At 38.3% G+C, this 19,666-nt stretch overlaps 1 protein-coding gene across 6 annotated transcripts in view; it reads left to right on the plus strand.

Annotated features, from left to right (window-relative positions):
* LOC109078025 (zinc finger E-box-binding homeobox 2-like) overlaps nt 1-19,666 on the plus strand; it is a 50,833-nt gene that overhangs the window by 12,377 nt on the left and 18,790 nt on the right. For 3 of the 6 annotated variants that reach the window (XM_042763737.1, XM_042763736.1, XM_042763739.1), the window contains exon 3: nt 19,261-19,293. The exons of the other annotated variants lie outside the window; for them this stretch is intronic. In XM_042763737.1, the coding sequence (XP_042619671.1) occupies nt 19,261-19,293 (33 nt within the window). The remainder of the gene's footprint in view (nt 1-19,260; nt 19,294-19,666) is intronic. 6 annotated transcript variants of the gene reach the window in all.

Below are 19,666 nucleotides of genomic sequence, written 5' to 3' on the forward strand. Positions count from 1 at the left end.
TTCTCAATATAGGAAGTGAAATAAAACAGTCATACCCCATAAGATAACTACGGTCGAAACAGCGTGCTCCATCTGTCTGTTGCTACCTGACTGTAAACATTTAAAAGGATGAGTTTGCTTACAGTCTCTCTCTTTTAATTAAAGACCCGAGATGGCACCCACACTTTTCCACAGGTTATGTGATAACTGCACCTCTCTGTGAAGAATGAGAAGGTCTGCTGACGTCTTCTCCAAAACACTCAAGCAAGGGTGGAGATTCAGCCGTGTCCTAAATTAGGCCCTCTGACATGAGCCAGTACAGTGCGCAGGAAACTTCCTGTTGCATTGATTTGAATTGGGCTGTATTGATACACACTCATTCTCATCTGAAATGAACTGGAGTGAATTGGATAAGATATCTGTGACCTTTAAGATGACACACTTTGCATTTGCTTGGCTTCCTATGATCATGCAAACATAGACATATTTTCTGCTAAGGTTGTCATAAGTGTGTGTGTTACTGTACATGATGAGTCGTTTTGTTTATGGCAGTCACTGCTAAAACAGAGGGGAACAGCTCTTTCTGTCTGCCAACCAAGTACACAGGGAGATGCAAATAAACAAATAAACAATGTGGGGTGAGACAGGAGACAGGACAGGGAGGGAGGTGGAAAGAGTGGGCATTCAAGACACATCGAGGCACCATGTGAACCAGTTCACCTGAAACGAATTCCCCAGCAAGTCAAGTCAAGTCAAGTCAAGTCCCCTTTATTTATATAGCACTTTTAACAATACAGATTGTGTCAAAGCAACTGTACAACATTAAATAGTGTGTCAATAATGCAAAATGACAATAGTAAACACTCATTTTTCAGTTAAAGGCATTTCATCATTGAATTCAGTGATGTCATCATCCAGCTCAGTTCAGTTTAAATAGTATCTGTGCAATCAAGTCAACAATATCACTGAAAATTAGGTGTCCCCAATTAAGCAAGCCAGATACGACAGCAGCAAGGAAACAAAACTCCATCGGCGACAGAATGGAGAAAAAACATTGGGAGACACCTCACTCAGTTGGGGGGGGGCAGTTCTCCTCTGGCCAGACGAAACCAGCAGTTCAATTCCAGGCTGCAGCAGAGTCACATTGTGCAGAGGACTCTACTGGTTCCTGCGGTCATGTCCCGGTGGTCGTCTGAGACAAGGTCTTTACAGGGAATCTGGGGCTCATCTAGTTGTCCTGGTCTTCGCTGACTTTCAGGGCTGTAGAGGTCCTCTCTAGGTGCTGATCCACCATCTGGGGTACTTACTGGATCCTGGTAACTGCAGTGACCATCTGATCTGGATACATACTGGATCTGGTGGCTACGGTGACCTCAGAATAAGAGAAAAACAGACTTATATTAGCGGAATGCCATTCTTCTAACGATGTAGCGAGTATATTGTGTGTTATGGGAAGTGTTTCGGTTGAACTAATTAATGCAGCCTAAAAATCCTTTAACGGATTTGGATATTAGAAGCATATTAGTGTGTTATGTGTAAACCAGGTTAAAGAGATGGGTCTTTAATCTAGATTCAAACTGGCACAGTGTGTCTGCCTCCCGAACAATGTTAGGTAGGTTATTCCAGAGTTAGGCACTAAATAGGAAAAGGATCTGCCGCCCGCAGTTGATTTTGATATTCTAGGTATTATCAAATTGCCAGAGTTTTGAGAGCACAGCGGACATGGAGGACTACAATGTAACAAGAGCTCGTTCAAATACTGAGGTGCTAAACCATTCAGGGCTTTATAAGTAACAAGCAAGATTTTAAAATCTTTATGATGTTTAATAGGTAGCCAGTGCAGTGTTGACAGAACTGGGCTAATATGGTCATACTTCCTGGTTCTAGTAAGAACTCTTGCTGCTGCGTTTTGGAGCAGACACTCTCCCTTACACAGAGCCCTAATGAGTATGAGGTTGGCGTGGGAAAGGAGACAGGGAAGCACAAATAGGTGACCCACTAGGCCAGGGTGGGGGTCATACCTCTTGTCTAAGGGGGTCTTTTGTTTGCATGTCTAAGACATGGGAATTAGTGAGACCATAGTTTTGTGGGTTATGCCTGGTATGTTATGAACAGCTTTAGGGAAGGCATATTACCCACGGATTAACAGTGTTGTAATTATATACTCCATATGATGTATGTTTTCAATAAAGATTTTTTTTCTAGTTTATTTTTTATCTCTTTTACATTGTATGAGCTTTAAACTTCAGTGAAGTTTTCACTTCAAACATTGTGTATTTTCTTTACTGTTTTGTTTGCTATTTTGTGATCCTTTAAGCAATAAGATGCAGGAAACATTGCAAAATAGGACAAAACTATGAATCCTATAAATATGTTATAGGCTGAAGTCAGTTTGTAGTCTGTATTAGTTCATATTGACCACGCCGATCACATGGTGTAATTCCTGTCAAACTGGAAATCTAGGTTAAATGCAAATTGACTCAAGCAATGCCAGACAGTAATTAACATGTTAGTTGTGTATACGAGCACTAGACCAGAAAGTCATTCATTAAGATATGGTTATGTCTACAGTTACTATTCAAACCAGTTGAAGGAAAAGTAATTATTTTTTGAATGCTCCCTAGAGCAAGAGTCAAAACTGTCAGAAAATATTTTTATATGATAAAAGAGAGGGAGAAACTTGCTATATTTTTGGTAAAATATCCTCTGAGATCAAAATAAGTAATGTTCTATAGTCTTGAATATGGTGAATTTGTAGACTGAAGCCTATCAAGCACTATATAATGACAAAAATAAACTAAAATAAAATAATATATCAATGGTGAATGTAAATATTATTATTAATATGCTAATTACAATGATGTGCCTGGTCATTATTTTAAATCTGTATGCACTAATTCTCTCTTTCTTTTTTCTCTCTCTCCCTCGGTGCTGATGTTCATCTCATCTGTTCATCGACACAGGTAAGAAAATCATCATATACGCACACTTTTTCAAAATCTAAAAGCCTGTTTGTCGTTGTCTACTGGTTAAAGACGCCCTCAAGAAAGCTTTAGACTTCCTCTTTATTATACTTCCTCTGCTGCACAGTAACAAAGTCACAATTGCATTACGGTTTAGCTAATTATTTGACTCGTCCTTGATAAGCAGCCTCACTGTTCTTCAGTGCTGTGTGAAGTCTATATTGCACATCCAGCTGTTCATACATGATGAATAACTGTGCTTGTGTGGAGCTGTGTTGTCTATTATTAGATCTTAACTAGCTACAAGTTCACCATACTTCTAGATTGGCATTGTGATAACTGACTTAAGGAAACCATGACTTTCTTGATTCGAAAATAAATTTTGATCACTGTCCAAGGTTTGTGTCCGATAGAAGCTTTCACAAACATATATAAATAAATAACACTCTAAACTAACAAACTTTGAGTGTTTACTGGACACACTGCAAGCACTTTTTGTCTTGGTCTGTTAGCTTTTGGTTATGAGTGTAGGAAACAACTTTTCAGTCTTTCAGAATGTGGAAATACCTGTCCTGTTGTATATAAAGGACGTGACACTACAAAACCTAAAGTTGCTTTTCACAGCAGCTAACGGAATGATTAATATTAAACCGTTCTAATAATAGCTGCATGGTTTCATGGGCAAGGCAACAATATCTCTTTCCACCTGGGGAAATGAATAAATCCCGTTTCCCAACTGTGCAAAATCTGTTCTTTAATGTGTAGCACAGCCTAGTCTGCATCATGTGGGTGGGCTGGTGTTCTTCCCACTAAAAATCTAGGATACTTTTCCATTTTTTTTTTTTTTTTTTATTTTGCCTGGCTGAGAAATGCATTCCCTCACTAAGATGGGAGAAAGCTTTGGAACCAATGAAAAGGTGTCCCCAATGAAGCTGGGAATGATTTGCAAAATATAACCCAGAACTCAAATTGGTTATGGAAAACAGTTCATTTGTTTTAGTGATGTAGTTTTGTTTTACTGTTTTCAACTCTTTTTTCAAATATAATTTTTGTCTGTCCTTGGATAATACAAATCAAACACATAATATGATATAATACAGTCATAATTTATGTTATTAAATTATTTTATTTCACCTAAGGACAGATAGCACAATTTTAGAATTGGGCTTAAAAACTACAAACTATAAAAACTAAATTTATTTCTATATTATTTTTATATTATTATTATTATTATTTTTTTTTTTTTACATATTAATCAGACTATATTTGGGCTTGATATTGTGCACATGCTCTGAAGGAAGACACACGTTTTTAACTTGAAAGTCAAACCCATCACAAAGGAGGTAGATTTATCAAATATTTAATTGCATGTATACTGTAACAAACAGCTAACTATGCATACAAACATGCTTAGTGTCAAAAGTTTAAACAGGGATGAGAAATTAATATTAGTGTCATTTGGAATCTGCTTATCTTCACCTATTACATTGTTTGGTTCTCAGAGAGCATGACTGTTCCACTCCTTTACCACAAAAGCTGACAGTGAAGGCTATTTTGAAAGGTGATGCTGGTGAGCTGATACAACTGAACTTACAGTGTGAACTTACAGAAGAAGTGGTGTGAAAGTGCTTCCTGCATGTGTTGAGTGTGTAACAGACCTCATGTAGGATTGTGGCTGAAGAAAAACAAGACCAGTGTTTCGGGGGAGTAAAATGTGGAAATGCGCAGAGAGCGAGCGTGTGCGTATGCGTGAGGATGGGTGTGTGAGGTACAGAGAGCGTTTGCAGATAAAAGCTGTAACCCATTCTGCCTTTCAGCGACACTTCTATTTCAGATACGATAATGTCCCCATACGATCCCTATTTCTGCTGCACTATCAAGACTCTTAAAAGCGACTAGTGCTCTTAAAACTATTCTAAGCAAAACAGCTCGAGCATTTCGAGAAGTCCCGTTTTAAGTGGCAAATTGTTTTCCCATAATAGAACCAAGCAATTACTAATTGGAGCCTATAGTCAAATTGACCGAGGACTGATTGGAAAAGAAAGACAGAGGAGGAGAGAGAGAAAGACAGAAGGGTCCTCCATGCACTTGCTTTAGAGTGCACCTTGAGTGGGTACACTAGTGTCTCAGTGTGTTGGGATTTAAAGAGCAGAGCAGCAGTGGCGCAGGTCCCAGTCTGTGGCTTTGGATAGTTGCACTCAGGTTTCCATTTTCAAAATGTTTACCCCCCTGCCAACTTCACCGGAAAGAAATTTGGTGAGCTGCATCACTTTGAAAGGTGTCTGAGGTAGGGGGGAACTTGTGGCATAATCTGTGGGTAATGGAAGGATTTATTAGGAAATGCACTTCAGTCTTCAAGCTCCACCCCATATTTCCAGATTTACTCTCCCTGAATAATAAGTATCTCTGGGAGTGACCTGCCGGGCTAAAGGCAGAAAGATGCCAGCATGACTCAGGAATGAGACATGGCGGATTGACATTTCAGTTTTACCTTCTGTAGGTGTCATCCCCCCGCTCCTTATTTCAACATCTGGAGTTGATCAAGCGGTCACTTCTTAGTGCTTTTAACCACCCTGCAGCTTAAAGGGGTTCAACAGCTGTTAAAACACCTGAGCACGCCTGCCGGAGACCCCTTCCTCTCCTACCTCCCCACAGAGTAGCACACATTACATGCTGGTGTGGAGAAAAAAGGGCCACATGCTAACTCAGGTGGCCTGGCAACCTGACACCACCGAGGTTCATGAGTCTAGACTTAAGTTCTGGCCTAATTTTCAGGGCATTTGAGGGTCTGCTGGGATTACAGCCCTACAGGCTTCTCTCTATAGCAGGGAGCTGTCGCCTACGGGTAGATTGTATCAGCAATTTAGGTCTTGTTGGCGGGTGATCTTTAAGGTTGCGGGACAAGCTGGGGTTCAGACAGCTGTAGCCCTTTTGATCTTCCAGTCTCCCAAGATAGCTGTCACTCACATACACCTAAAAATAGTATGTCTGGAAAACAATACGCATCAAAGACACCTTGCGCTGTAGTGTGCGTTCACAATTATGTGACCAGCTAAATTACAGAAGGCTCTTCGGATTCAAAGGGTGTTTTTAGTGTGAGAACAAAACAATGGCTTGGTGCTGAGGTGATTCAAGAAGTAGTTCATGACCCAGCCTTTCTTTCTGCTGCGACTCAATGTAACAGAATCAGTGTTAGCCTCTAGCATCCCTTGGGAGAGGGCATTATGGCTGCTGTATTGTTGGTTAACCTCCTGCCAACTGTGCAGGGAACAAAAGGCCGAGCATTTATTACCAGACCCTGCTGTGTTAAAGGAAGCCCAGACCAGCCCTCCTTTCCTGGGGATGGCCTTCTTTTGGCTAAGCTTTCATCAAGCAAATGTAGCTCTTGCTAATAACCAGGTAGATAGTGAGTTCTCAAGAACAATGTGTCATTTTGAGATTGGTGCGAATTGGATTTCTGATTAAAATTGGTAAGTAATCACAGTGAGGAGGCATGTCAGTTTGTGATATGAGCAGTTCTGTATTTTTATATACTTCAGTTATCTTATAATTCACTGTTTTTCAGAGAATTATTGAAAATAATTTCTGTGAATTAACATTTAACAATGTGTTAAGAATCTTGAGGGGAGTTCTTATTGGGCATCATATAGTTTTCATGAATTATTCAAAACAAAGAGAGAGCGAGAGAGAGAGAAAGATTGATTGAGAGATTGAGATTGATTCCCATAACATCTTGGGTTTTTCTTTCCAAACGAGTCCTTTTAGATTATCACATTAAAATCAGCTTCCGTATTTCAGCACAGTCATATGATAAAACAGGAAGTGGCAAAGAAAACAACTGTGGTAAGCTAAATTATTGCTATAAATGGCTGAATCTATGACTTCTGCTTGATACAATCAGAGCTGCTTTCTCGCACATCCGCTTAAATTTTTTAAATTTAGCAAAGTGTGTTTGTTGGATAAGTGTGTGCTTGTCACACCGAAGCTCTTCATTGTGTTCTACATGTTTCAAAGAAAGACATGTTTATACAAAGCTGGACACAAAATGGCAGCTCAGCGCCAAGAGGTAGGCTCGCTTAGTTATCCCTGTCCATCCCTGGCTGCTAGAGCACATTTTTGGCGCTCGCCCTTGAAATCATCTCCACCTGGATGTTGTAGGCCAGAGTCCAAACACAATAAGGAAATAAAATACGAGTGTGAAAAGCTAGCAAGAATGTCTCTTTTCCCGCTGGGACCTGCTGCACTCCACAATGCACTTCGATGACAGGAAAAGTTTATGGCGATTTGTTGAATCAAAAGGAGGAGGATGGGGAAAAATGCTATGAGCATGAGCTGTCACATTCCACACCAATGACGGAGGCATGCATATTTTTTTCACTAGCTTAGTCCAGCTGCTACATGCTAGCCTGAGAACTAATCGTCAATGTTGGCCACTGGCCCATATGGAGGAAATTTGGGTTGTTGTTAAGTGGGAGTGAAAGTTATTTCCACTGAGATGGATCATTATTGTATGACTGAGGGAAACAGTTGTGTGGGCCATTTCAAAAGAGTATTTTAGCGGACTCTTCAGTGTTTTCATTAGCATTATGACCCACTGTAAATTTTGATATATGTTTAACTGTGTAGCCAACTCTTCTCTTTTAATCTCTGTTCTCATTGTCATGGGATAGATAAGTTAGTATTGTCCAATTGGCTTTTTAAGGCTGTATTGGACTTCAGGGATTGCACAGAGGCAGTGGGTACGGTTTGCTAATGTTGTGCAGTTGCCAGGACAGATTTAATCGTATTTGACCAAAATTAATTTAAATATTAAACTTTTAAGGAGTGTTAAGTGTTAAAACCTTTTCTCATTTTAATATATTTATATTAATTTCTTCGGTGGATAGTTATCATGCTGCTTGCAAAATATGACCTGCCATTGAAGCAACAAACTTTAATAGTCTCGTTAAATGCATGAGAGTGTGGAATAGGAGAAATATATATAATTTTCTGTAGGTATATATATATATATATATTATATATATATATATATTTTTTTTTTTTTTTTTTTTTTTTTTGAGTAGAGAGTAATGAAGACCAAATGACTACTCAGAAATCATTTATTAGATTTTTTTAACCTTCATCCTACCGATTCACTTGGGTGGAAAGTTTTGCCCTGGGGAGCCCATGGCTGTCAGTTCCTCTTACCTCAGACAACAATCGCCATCGACGATGTCAAATAGGAACAGTGGGACAAATTACCCGCACAGTGCCCAGGGGGCAGGTGGCTTTTAGGGGTCGTTTTCTCAGGTCACATGTAGGAGACGTACATCTGTCACTGTGAAGGTAGAACGACAAACGGCTTGCCGTTCCCTGATGTGTAAATTGATTCAAATTGACAGACGGTGGTACCTTTTGCTTCGTTACTCCCTGTGCCCTCTTTAACAAGGGGACAGGATCAAGAGCAGTGCTTGTTAGGGTAATCTAGGCCTTTGTCCACTTATCAACATGACGAATCATCTGTGTAGAGCTAGACTAGGTATAATGCAGTTCCACTGATAAGCCGTTTATTCAGCACTTGAATTAATTCCCCTTATAGGACTTTTCACATTATCTTTCTGGTACACAGCAGTCAAACATGTATGGGTTGGGTTCAGGTTGCTGAGGACAACAGGAAGATATTTGCAGAGTAAAAAAAGAAGTGTTAATTAAGTGTGAAAATAGTCATCCTTTTTTAAAAAAGTATTGTATTTAGCTCTGTTTCCAATTTCTGTAAGCTCAAGGACAGATGTGAGGAGACCAGTATCAGAATTTATCTTTCACTGGTCTAAACAAATTTGTTTATCTTCATTTGTCATTTACATTCATTTGTAGTTCATCTTATCTTAAGCACACATGAGACAGTTCTAATTAAGAGTTTTAGTTGCAACCAGTTGCTAAGACGTTTACTTTTAGTATTAGTGACCAACAGTTTAATCTATTTATTTTAATAAATAATATATTAATGTTGTATTTTTTATACCAGTGTTTTATTTGATAATTAAATTTCTGTTTTACTATTAGTTAAAGAGAATAAAAGACATTTTGACTAATAATGTGCTCGCTCTTCTCAAAACCTACTGGGAGTGTTGTAATTTATGTTAGAAATATAATCTTGTTTAAGAAACAACATACCTATATCACTGTATAATGCCATATACATTTGACATCTGAGACATTTAACACATTTTGGTGGTGCAGGGAAAATATTTAGTTGTGGTTTATCATCACCATCAGCTGGCTTGTATAGTTGCAATGTACTGTAAGTGGCCTATAAGTGACTGACCCATTTAAAATGCGAGTGTGTAGCTCAGCATGCAGTGGTGGTCAAAAACCATGGCTAGAGGTCAGATTTGTATGGTGGATGGCTGCGTGTTATTGGTGGGCAGAGATCTGGTTTATTGAGAAGTGGTGGCCAATCAAAAGGGATCTGCTGAGTTATATAGTTTCACTACTGCAAAAGTTTGTCACAGGAAATTAACAAATAGGTGGAAGGGCACACAAAGAATGGCTAAAATTGTTATTCATCATAGAATAATTGCATAAATTTGGTGAGAGAACCCAAGATGCCCACATATTTAATCTCAGATTTTATACTGTTCCCTTAAACAACACTTTTGAACAAACTTTTTAAACATGCTGGGATGTGAAGTCTGCATTCAGAAATGTAGATCTAAAAATGAACTCCACTAGCAGGGCATGCTTCTGTGCCAGCTTGCATAAATTACATCACATACAAACCAGTTATTATTTCACAGGGGAATGTAAAACTCCCAGAATGATTCTATGCCCTGCACCCATGCAAGCCTGTTGCAGAGATTACAATACATAGTAAGGTCTGAGTTGTGTTATATGTGAAACAAAGGGTTCCCTGCAGCCAGCCTCTCAGAGGTGAAAGGTCAGCCCGGCACATCTGACATACTGCACATTAAGATGTGTGGGCCAGGGAGCCTGGAGGTACTATTTGTCACCTGGCAAAGATCAAGTTGTAGTGCTTTGTTTGTGTGTGCACATGTGGATGTGTGTTTTGAGGGCACCTAATTATATTATTATTATTTTTTTTAAATTGTTTTTTTTTTTTTTTGGTAAAATTGTAAATTAGGAACTCTGATATAGCAACAGAGTAAAATAATACTGTGCACTGTTTTATTATTAAATGATGTGTGGAGAAAGAGAAGCTGGTGTATTTTTCTTATTTGATCTGAAACATTAGGAATTAAACATGTTGCTTTCTTTTGTCAAAAAGGGTTTGAACATTTCCACAGAGCACTCCCACCTAGGTCAATAAATAATTCAGGCTTTTTGGAAGTAGGCCTTGCGTCCCCTTGAGAGGCTAGCGGGCTGCTGAAGCCGGAATGGCTTCATCATTTCTAACATTTACACGGGTATACTGTCTGTTGTTAGACTGGAGCTCATCTTCTCTGAGGCAACTTTTCAGGTTTGAAGAACGTCTAGATCAAGCCAAAGCGGGTTTTCTTGCAAATTAATGTGATATAAAATGTGTAAAAGTAGAATTAGTTACAGTTAGGAGGAAATGGGATAATACCTTTCACAAACACACACACACACACACACACACACACACACACACACACACATACATAAGTGCACACACACAGAGCAGTTCATATCTTTGTGTTAGGGTCTTATCAGAGACAACCAGCTACAGACCTTTCTTTTTTCCCTCTCTTTTGACAAACGACACTCTGTTGCAGCAACATAACCGGTATGATGAGGTGAAGTGTTTTTTCTCTCTCTCTCCTGTTTTGTTCACCTTTCCTAACTTCACCACAATATGTTTATACTAATATTTAAGGATAGTTCACCCAAAATAAAAATATTCCATCATAGTTTGCTCAAGGTCGTATTTTTTTTTTTTCAGACATGACTTACTTTCATCTGTGAAACATGAGGAAATAATGGATGTCCAAGCTTGCTTTTTTCCATAAAATAAAAGTGAAAAGGGACTGCTCTAAAAAAACAAGTATAACATGTAGAACATTTTGTAGTGTGCTATTGATCAGTGATGGCTAAATGTATTTGTTTGTTTGTAATACTTTCTTTCTTTCTTTTTTTTCTTTCTTTCTTTCTTTCTTTCTTTCTTTCTTTCTTTCTTTCTTTCTTTCTTTCTTTTATTCTACTACAACCCAGATTAATTTTTTTTTATTTTGTGTGTGTGTGTTTGTGTGTGTGTATCTAGAAACATGCATATAATTTATAAGTTGTGCATATTTTTAGGGTTTTTTTTTGTAAATATGTAAAAGTTTTTACTGTAAGTTTTGATTGATTTCACGTGTCCTTGATAATTACAAGTGTTAATTTCTAAAATAAATAAATAAACATACTGACTACAAAACTGAACAGTAATGTACATGTACTAGCACCAACACATGTAGTTTGTTAGCAATGTGTACAGCTCATAATATGGTTTTGTTTGAATTAATATTGTGTTAGTTTCACAAAAATGTCATTGGGTCAGAGAAGGATATGAAAGTAAAGGCTGATTTATACTTCTGAGTCGAAACTACGCCATAGCTACGTCTTAGGTTGTGCGTAGTAGCCTGACATGCACCTCTCAAAAAGTAGGCTTGTTTGAGATGCGCCTTGATTGCCTGAAATGTAGGCGAGAGTAGGCGGCTGCAGTAAGGGGAGGAGTGAAATAAGTGCAGGCAAGACGGACAGTTCTGAGCTCTCGAAGTAGAACAGATACCCTAACAGATCAAAGGCAGATATCCAATAAACCCAAATCACATGCTACTTAACTCATAAACATGATATAATTTCAGTTCTGTTGCTTTTATATGAAAATAAATATGATGAACAAGACACTCAAAGTGCTTGCTATTTAATTCCATACATATTTATCATCCATTTTTACTTTAATACAAACATGTATTTAAGATTTTTATAGAAATATGACAACAATCACATATCTCACACAGAGATCGCACTGTAATAGTGTTTGGGAACATTCATGCATAATTTAAATACATTATCACAGGAAATCAGATAAAAAAAATAATAATAATATTTTAGAAGAGAATGCAGCATCACAGTTGTCTGAACCAATGAGCATTAAGCTGTGTCTTCAGTCAGTTGTTTCCCATCATGCTTTTGATCAGTGCAGTCGGTGGAGAGCAACTGTGCTCGACACAGCACATCTGACACAGCTGTCGCGAGAGTTTTTTGGCACATGTAAGTGTGACATCAGAGCAAGTTGGACATAACTCAGACAATTTTTCTAACTGGCATGCATCTCTCAGTGATCACCGGTGATCGGTTCTGTGCAGATTTTGCTCATCTCAAACGAGCCCAATGTCACAGTGCGTCAAATCTACACGAACCGCAAGGGCTGTACCCCTCCCTCCATATGTTTTTGAGTTTTGTTTGTGTTTTGCACTTTAATATATTTCAATTTTACATCTTCTTATTTAAAATAAAACAAAGCAAAGAAAAAGTGTGTTATCATTTATTATAAAACGGAGCATTAAATCTCTTTGTTGTCCGCGACAAACAGTGGAGATTGTGGAGATTGAAAGAATGCCATCTTCTCCTGTTCTGTTGTCGTGTCTCTTTTTTTTTTTTTGTCATTTTAAATAAATGATCTGTTCTTTGATATTTATTTGCCACAGTCATGGCTGATGCTTCTCCGACAAGCTGCTTCTTCTTCGGCTGTTGCCGTGGTACTGCAGGTTACACAAGCAACACGCCTGTGGACACTGCAGACTAGCGGTTTGCATGTGTACTGCACGTCGATGAGGACAACGACGCAAAAATATAAAATGAAAACCAATGCACAGCCTACGGCATAGAGCAGTGGTTCTCAAACCTCTCCATAAAGTACCCCCAGCACTGCACATTTTGTATGTCTCCCTATATCTGACACACCTACTTCAGGTCTTGCAGCCTCCACTAATGAGCTGATGAGTGGAATCAGGTGTGATAGATGAAGGAGACATACAAAATGTGCAGGGCTGGGTGTACTCCAGGACAGGTTTGAGAAACACTGGCATAGAGGCTACGGCGTATGTCCGACGCAGAAGTATAAATCAGCCTTAAGTCTAAGGGGTGTAACACTCTGATGTCACAAACTTGGACATTAATCGGCTATAGATTCTCTTCTTCATTTGAAAGGAAGTTGAGCTCAATCAAGTGACACGGCCTCTCGGTCAGATGTTCATTTCTTTCTCTGCGATCCATGGTAACACAAAATATTTGGTAAACAGGCAGAGGACCCAAGGAAAATATGTGTGTAGCTGTGTGTGTGTGTCTATGTGAGGGCACGCTAGCTTGCATGAGCGGCCTGTATATCACATGCTTTGTGATACTCTATCTGAGTTCAAATGAAGCTTACAGTGACTCACAATCTCACCAGGTTGTTTATGCCAAGAAACCTGAATAATGCTGCTAAGTTTGTTTAAGGGCTTAGTTCACTGGATCACAAGAGGTAATTATATAGAACATAAACATTACATAAATACAGATAAAAAACACAAGATAAAATAATAATTTTATTATTAATATTATTCCTTTGAGCATTTTTTGAATGAAAATTACTGTGCCAATCACATGTATCCAACCTATAGCTGGAAAAAACTCCTAGACATGACTACAAAAACTGACGTCCATTGCATGTATAAAAGAGGTTCAGCTGCCATTTCGGTTAACGTCTGCTCAGCTCCCATCTCAAGGTGCTAAAGGCTGATTAAGTTCCTTTTATAAGCGCCTCTGGCTCAATTGCTGGGCCCCAGTGATCACACCTCTGAAAGTGGAACTTGCCACCCTTACCAGGTCACACCTTATCCTCTCATGACTGATAAGAGCAGCACAAGGGCAGAAAAGAGCTTGTGTTAGCAAATATGTGACAAACAAAGCAGCAAGTTTTTTTTTTTTTTTTTTTTTTGCCGCCAAGTCACCGTGACATTCGGTGTACCAAAGAAAGTTGTGGTTTAACGTGCAAGCATGTTCTATTTATCAGTTCATACTTGAGAGGTGTTAAGAAAAAAGGGGGAACTGAGTAATTTTTTCATTTTTTTCATTCGTAATTCATCGACATATTGTTTCAATGGCGCTCAAAGAGTTAACTGTCTTATAAGAGCTCAGAAAACGAGAAGCCATTCATGGGAGAATGTGACCTACGGTCCTTCACCCTTGTTTAAATAACAGGTTTTGAGACCGTGGAGGTTTTTCTTGGCACCTGTTGAAGTCAAAACTCCCCAAAACAGACAGTTTCACAGGCTTTTGTATTTTAAGAAAACATGTATTTTTGGCCACTGTCTAGCTCTGGTTTCCATGGAACTCTGGGAGAAGGTCAGAAATCAGCTTTCTTTTGGGGTGGGGTGACCAGACAAAGATTGTGTAAATTTATTGATATATTTATTTAGACATTTTTAACTGAAAGGTTCGAGCTGTATTGCATTTTAAAGGCACAATTATATTACCCAACAGCTAAAATCAACAGTAGCAGAGCCAGCGTTGAAAGCTTATGAACATAATAGGGAGAATTATACAGTACAGAGTTGTGAATGAAAAATAACAATAAACATTGCGGTGTGAAATAAGAAACTCATATCTGTCTTTTAGGGTGGTTATGTGGTATGTAGGTTTCCACACAAACTACCTGAAGCAAAAAAATGAATAAATAAATAAAATAAAAAAACAGAGTTTAATGGTGATATCCATATGGCTTAAAATCAGTGATAATCTGGTAAAATGAGAGCCTAACATTTCTAGACTATTACAGTGAATATAATTGCAGTAATTTGATTAATATTTTACAGCACACTCCACTGTTTTTGATGGTTCGTCCTGATGGCCATTATCAAGATGGATTTGGTCACAAATCAAGCTGCATACGCTCTTAAAGTGACTGTCCAGGGTACAGTAACTCTAACGCCAATAATTCTAACTGTTTGTAAATGGTCTTGGCTAGCTTTATTAGCCCAACGCTTTGCCACTCCCTGCGTTAAATCATAGATGATTCCCTTACAAAGCGGCAAACCCTGGCTGCTCAGGAGTTAACGTGGGTCTTTCCTGTTCTGTGAAAGCCCTGCGGTCCACAGCATTACGAATGATGTGGCTTCTGAGAGCCTTAACACAGTCGACAGAATGAATACGACTTCCGTTTTAGACGATAATATGATCCGCGTGTGCTCCCTGGAGGTGTCATCAAGGGGAAAGACGAATCCTCCTCGCTGAAAAGAGGAAGTGGAGGGAACAATGGCCCCCTCAGTATTTACTGGTTCTCCACTCTAAGCCTGTCTTATAATCGCCTGAACCAAGGAGATGTTTGTGGCTTCCCCCTGGACTATTTGTATGTATGCTTGTGTGTGTGTGTGTGTGTGTGTGTGTGTGTGTGTGTGTGTGTGTGTGTGTGTGTGTGTGAGCTTACCCAAAGGAGTGGTTACAGAGGCAGGCTGTAGCTTTAAGCTCTGCAGTACCTTTTGATTCCTGTAATCGGCATTCTAATTATCCACTTGAGCTAATTAGCACGTTGCTTTACCCCAGGTGTGTTACTGTAAACATCATCAAAGTAGCTCACTTTCACACTCTTTGATGTGCTCCTAATCCAGCACCTCCTCCCAGAAAACCAGATCAGGACATCTTGATGCCATGCGTGTTTTCCAGGGTAACCACATAATGTTGCTTCTTTGTCTTTTTTTTTTTTTTTTTCAAATCATAATAAACATATTTAAATATAAACTTTGAATCTAAAATCATTTATTTATTTATTTTGTAATTTATTTTGTAATTTGAATTAATTTATATATATATATATATATATATATAAACTGACTGTCATAACTGATATAGACAAAATATAAACCTAAAAGATGGAGATTATATATATATATATATATATATATATATATATATATATATATATATATATATATAATAATCTCCATCTTTTAGGTTTATATTTTGTCTATATCAGTTATGACAGTCAGTTTATAAATAGTCCTAAATTGATTTAATTATATACAATTGAATGTTTCTATATTATTTGATATGTATATATATATATATATATATATAATAAATATATATATATATATATATATATAGATAGATAGATAGATATGTTACACACAGATACAACATGTACACACACACAGATCAATATATATTTAAAATATTTTGATTTTTAATTCAATTAATCATTAAATTATTTTAATAATTTATTCAATTATTTCAGTTACGTATAAATACATTTTGATATATTTTATACATTTGTATGCAATTATCATTTTTTATATTTACTTTTTTGCTATTCATTTTTTAATTTAATTTCAAGTCTATGATTTATTTATTTATTTATTTATTTTTATTTTTTGCTTTATCAATACAGCATTTTAGTATTTCTTATGTATATAAATTAATTTGGTGCAATTTTATAAATGATCAAGGAAATAAAAGTCACTGATCAGTGCTACTGTCAGCTTTGTGGATATTGTAATTCATTCATTCAGCTCTTGTCTCTATCTCTATTCTGACAAAACTAGTGCATCCCATGGGTCACTGACCTTTGATGGTAGTTATGGGGAAAGGGCAAGGAAAAGGTTTCAGGGGAGTCAAAGATTGACCACATAAAGGGCCAAAATCCTTCCCTTGTGTGCTACCTGCTGGGGAAGCTATTCAGGTGACCAAACTCCTCACACAAGTGTGTATGTGTGTATTAGGATGTGTGTGCAGGAGGGGGTGTTGAACAGATGTGTTTTACTCCCTCATTAACATCAGAAAGAACTGCTCTTATTAAAGAACATCAACCAACAAGGCTCCACTACTCATCATATGATGACTACCCCCACCAACCAACAAAAAACAACACAAAACAAACTCACCAATTTAAAAGGCTCCCACCTACACTGCCAGCTGGCAACTGGTGAGGTTTTGCTGTGGCCTCCACAGTCCACACCACAGATCCGTGCACATGAGCTCTCCGAACACCTCAGTCGCACACACCCATAAACATATGTTGGCAGGCGCACACAGACACGCACTTGCCACAAATGGACTCAACTTCCCGCTCTAGCGTTTCTGGGGGTCAAACGATCCATTTGAATCCAATTCAAAAGTATCTTTAAATGGGAAACAATGTCTGAGATAATACATCAGCCTCAACCCAAATTCAAAACCTTTTTGGATTGAATACCTTGGAAATCCCTGTTACTATTAACTAGTTAAGAATACGGCACCCTCGAAATAAAACAAACTACAAAATGCACCGAGTCGCACGGCGATTCAGGTTTCGCCCGGCTCTTTTTCAAGTCAAAGGAATAAGGCTTACTGTAATCTGCACTGGCAGCGCAGTATGTTATTATTGTGTCCTAATTAATCTTACAGGAGGTGTAATTCAACTTCAGATTAGGCCCGTACCTCACACAGATTAATTAATGTCTCTAATCAGCAACAGCAAAATTAATTTTGCCCTGATTACGTGTGTTTGAATTTGCATGTGCTTAAAACAGGCTCTTTATTTCATTACGATATTGAGTGCAGAGTCTCACGCACACACAAAACAGGTTAGGCTGCCGTAAACAGACATGCACTAGTCCACACAACAGGATGAGGGCATAATCTGTGTTATTCACTCATGTTTTGGCACACAGAGCACACAAGGCGCATGTGCACACACGCTTGCAGCGGTAGCCAGGAGCTGTTTGCAGCAGAGTGTTATTGATGGGGATGTGGGAGTGATGGAGAGAGAGAGGCTGAAGAACAACGCAGCAGATGTGCTGACAGTTGTTCACAGCCAACCTTGTGCATGTTTAATACCACCCCAGCTGATCCTGGGCCTGCTGAACACAGGAGAGCACAGCTTCCAGCCAGCATGCTTGTGTGTTTGACAAAGCCATCTTTGCCCCCGCAGCAGCACATATGAGCGGCCCATGTATACAGAGAGATATGGGAAGGGAAATCGCATTCAACTGAGCTAGAGGTGGGTGAAATGGTGCAGTAATGCACAGTTTGAGAGCAAGACAGGAGTCTCAACAGTTAATGTTCAAATGTTCACGTTCAAATTAGAAATATTTTGGTGAAATTTTAAGGTGCAAAACAATAAAGATAGAGTATGGTGATGTAGTAAACTTTCCTTGCACAGCTCCGACAGAACGTCTTCACTTAAAAAACCAAAACAACCTGTCTGTGATCAGTGTGACCAACTTGAACCGGTTGTGAAATCTGAAATCTATGAAATCTGAAATTGAAAACTAGATTTCAACCGTGAAAATATGCTGAACAACTGTAAATGTGACCGCACCTTATGCTTGAGTTAACCTCTCTGAATTGAACGTATAACTCTCTGTCCATAAATTAAGCACTTACCATCCAAGAGAATGTGAGGGATTTTTAGGGAATTGTTAAAAGGGAATGGTTTCCCATGCAGTCAGCACTTGTGAAAGTACAATTAGCGGTCATATGCTGTGAACATTTGCCAAGACACACTGAAAAATGTCCAAAAAAGAAGAAGTTTTGAGAAGAAGGCTGGAAATCAAGCCATGTATCGCTAAATTCTCGAAGGGTTTCTTATGATAAGGTAGAGATAGTTTGTGTTTGTGGTGCCAGTGAAAGAGTGCTTGTTTTCTTCTTTCTTTTTTTTTTCTTCACAAATGAAGTGTACCATAAAATGGCGGAGGGCAGAAGAAGGAAGTGTGGGAAGGTTGTGGGCAGGATGGATGGATAGATAGATAGATAGATAGGGCCACTCCTTACATGAATATTTCATTAGCAACCTGTCTGCTGGTCTGGAGCCTTCATTTAATGCCCCCCTTTGAGGTCTTATTTTTTGCTCCATCTGGACCTGTTAGCTTTCAGAAACCCAACAAGCACTTCTGGCAATGCCACTGAGGAGTCTTGTCAGAACCCAAGCTGTTTTCTTTTAGTTTCGCCTTTTGTCTGATAGTAAACAGGTATTACGGAAAGATCATTGTGTTCCATTAAATCAGCCTTAAAAAAGTAACCAAAAGACTGGGATCAATTTTTCAGAAGTGGAGAAGTTGGAAGCTGTTTCAGACAGGTCAATAGGACTTATATTGGTGGCCTATAGGGAGATCCAGTCATGTTTACAACATAAATGTGTTGGTTAAAGTGATAGTTCACTCAAAAATAAAAATAATCATTTTTGCTCTCATTTTTTATTTTTATTTTTTTTTGTGGAACATAAAAGAATATATTGTGAGATCTGTGTGTGTGTGCGTGTGTGTGTGTGTGTGTGTGTGTGTGTGTGTGTGTGTGTGTTTTCTCCATATAATCAGTGGTTCCCAATATTCTACAAAATATCTTCTTTTGTGTTCCACAGAAGAAAGTCAAACAAGTTTGGAACAGTGTAAGGGTGAGTAAATGATGAGAGAATTTTGCATTTTTGTGTGATCTGTAACTTTTAATAATCAAAAACAAGTATGGGAAATGTTGGTTGAGTCCTTTGCGTTCTTAGTAAAGAAGCATAATTAATTTTACCTCTCTAAAAAGGACAAAAACATTGCTTATGTAACCAAAAAAAAAACATGTAAGGTGTCTCATTGGTTTTTCTCCAGCAGAGAACCTGGTGTTGTTTTGCTCATGAAACTGTTTGAACAGCTAGTGACCGATGGGCCAATCGCATGCTGAGAGCCACCGAGCATCTGCCGGGAGATTTGCATATTAATTGACCCATATTAACTTCCAAAAAAATTGATAGACTCCAAACTCAGCCAACAAATTCATCT

Source organism: Cyprinus carpio, chromosome A9, assembly GCF_018340385.1.
Source record: "Cyprinus carpio isolate SPL01 chromosome A9, ASM1834038v1, whole genome shotgun sequence".
NCBI lineage: Eukaryota > Metazoa > Chordata > Actinopteri > Cypriniformes > Cyprinidae > Cyprinus > Cyprinus carpio.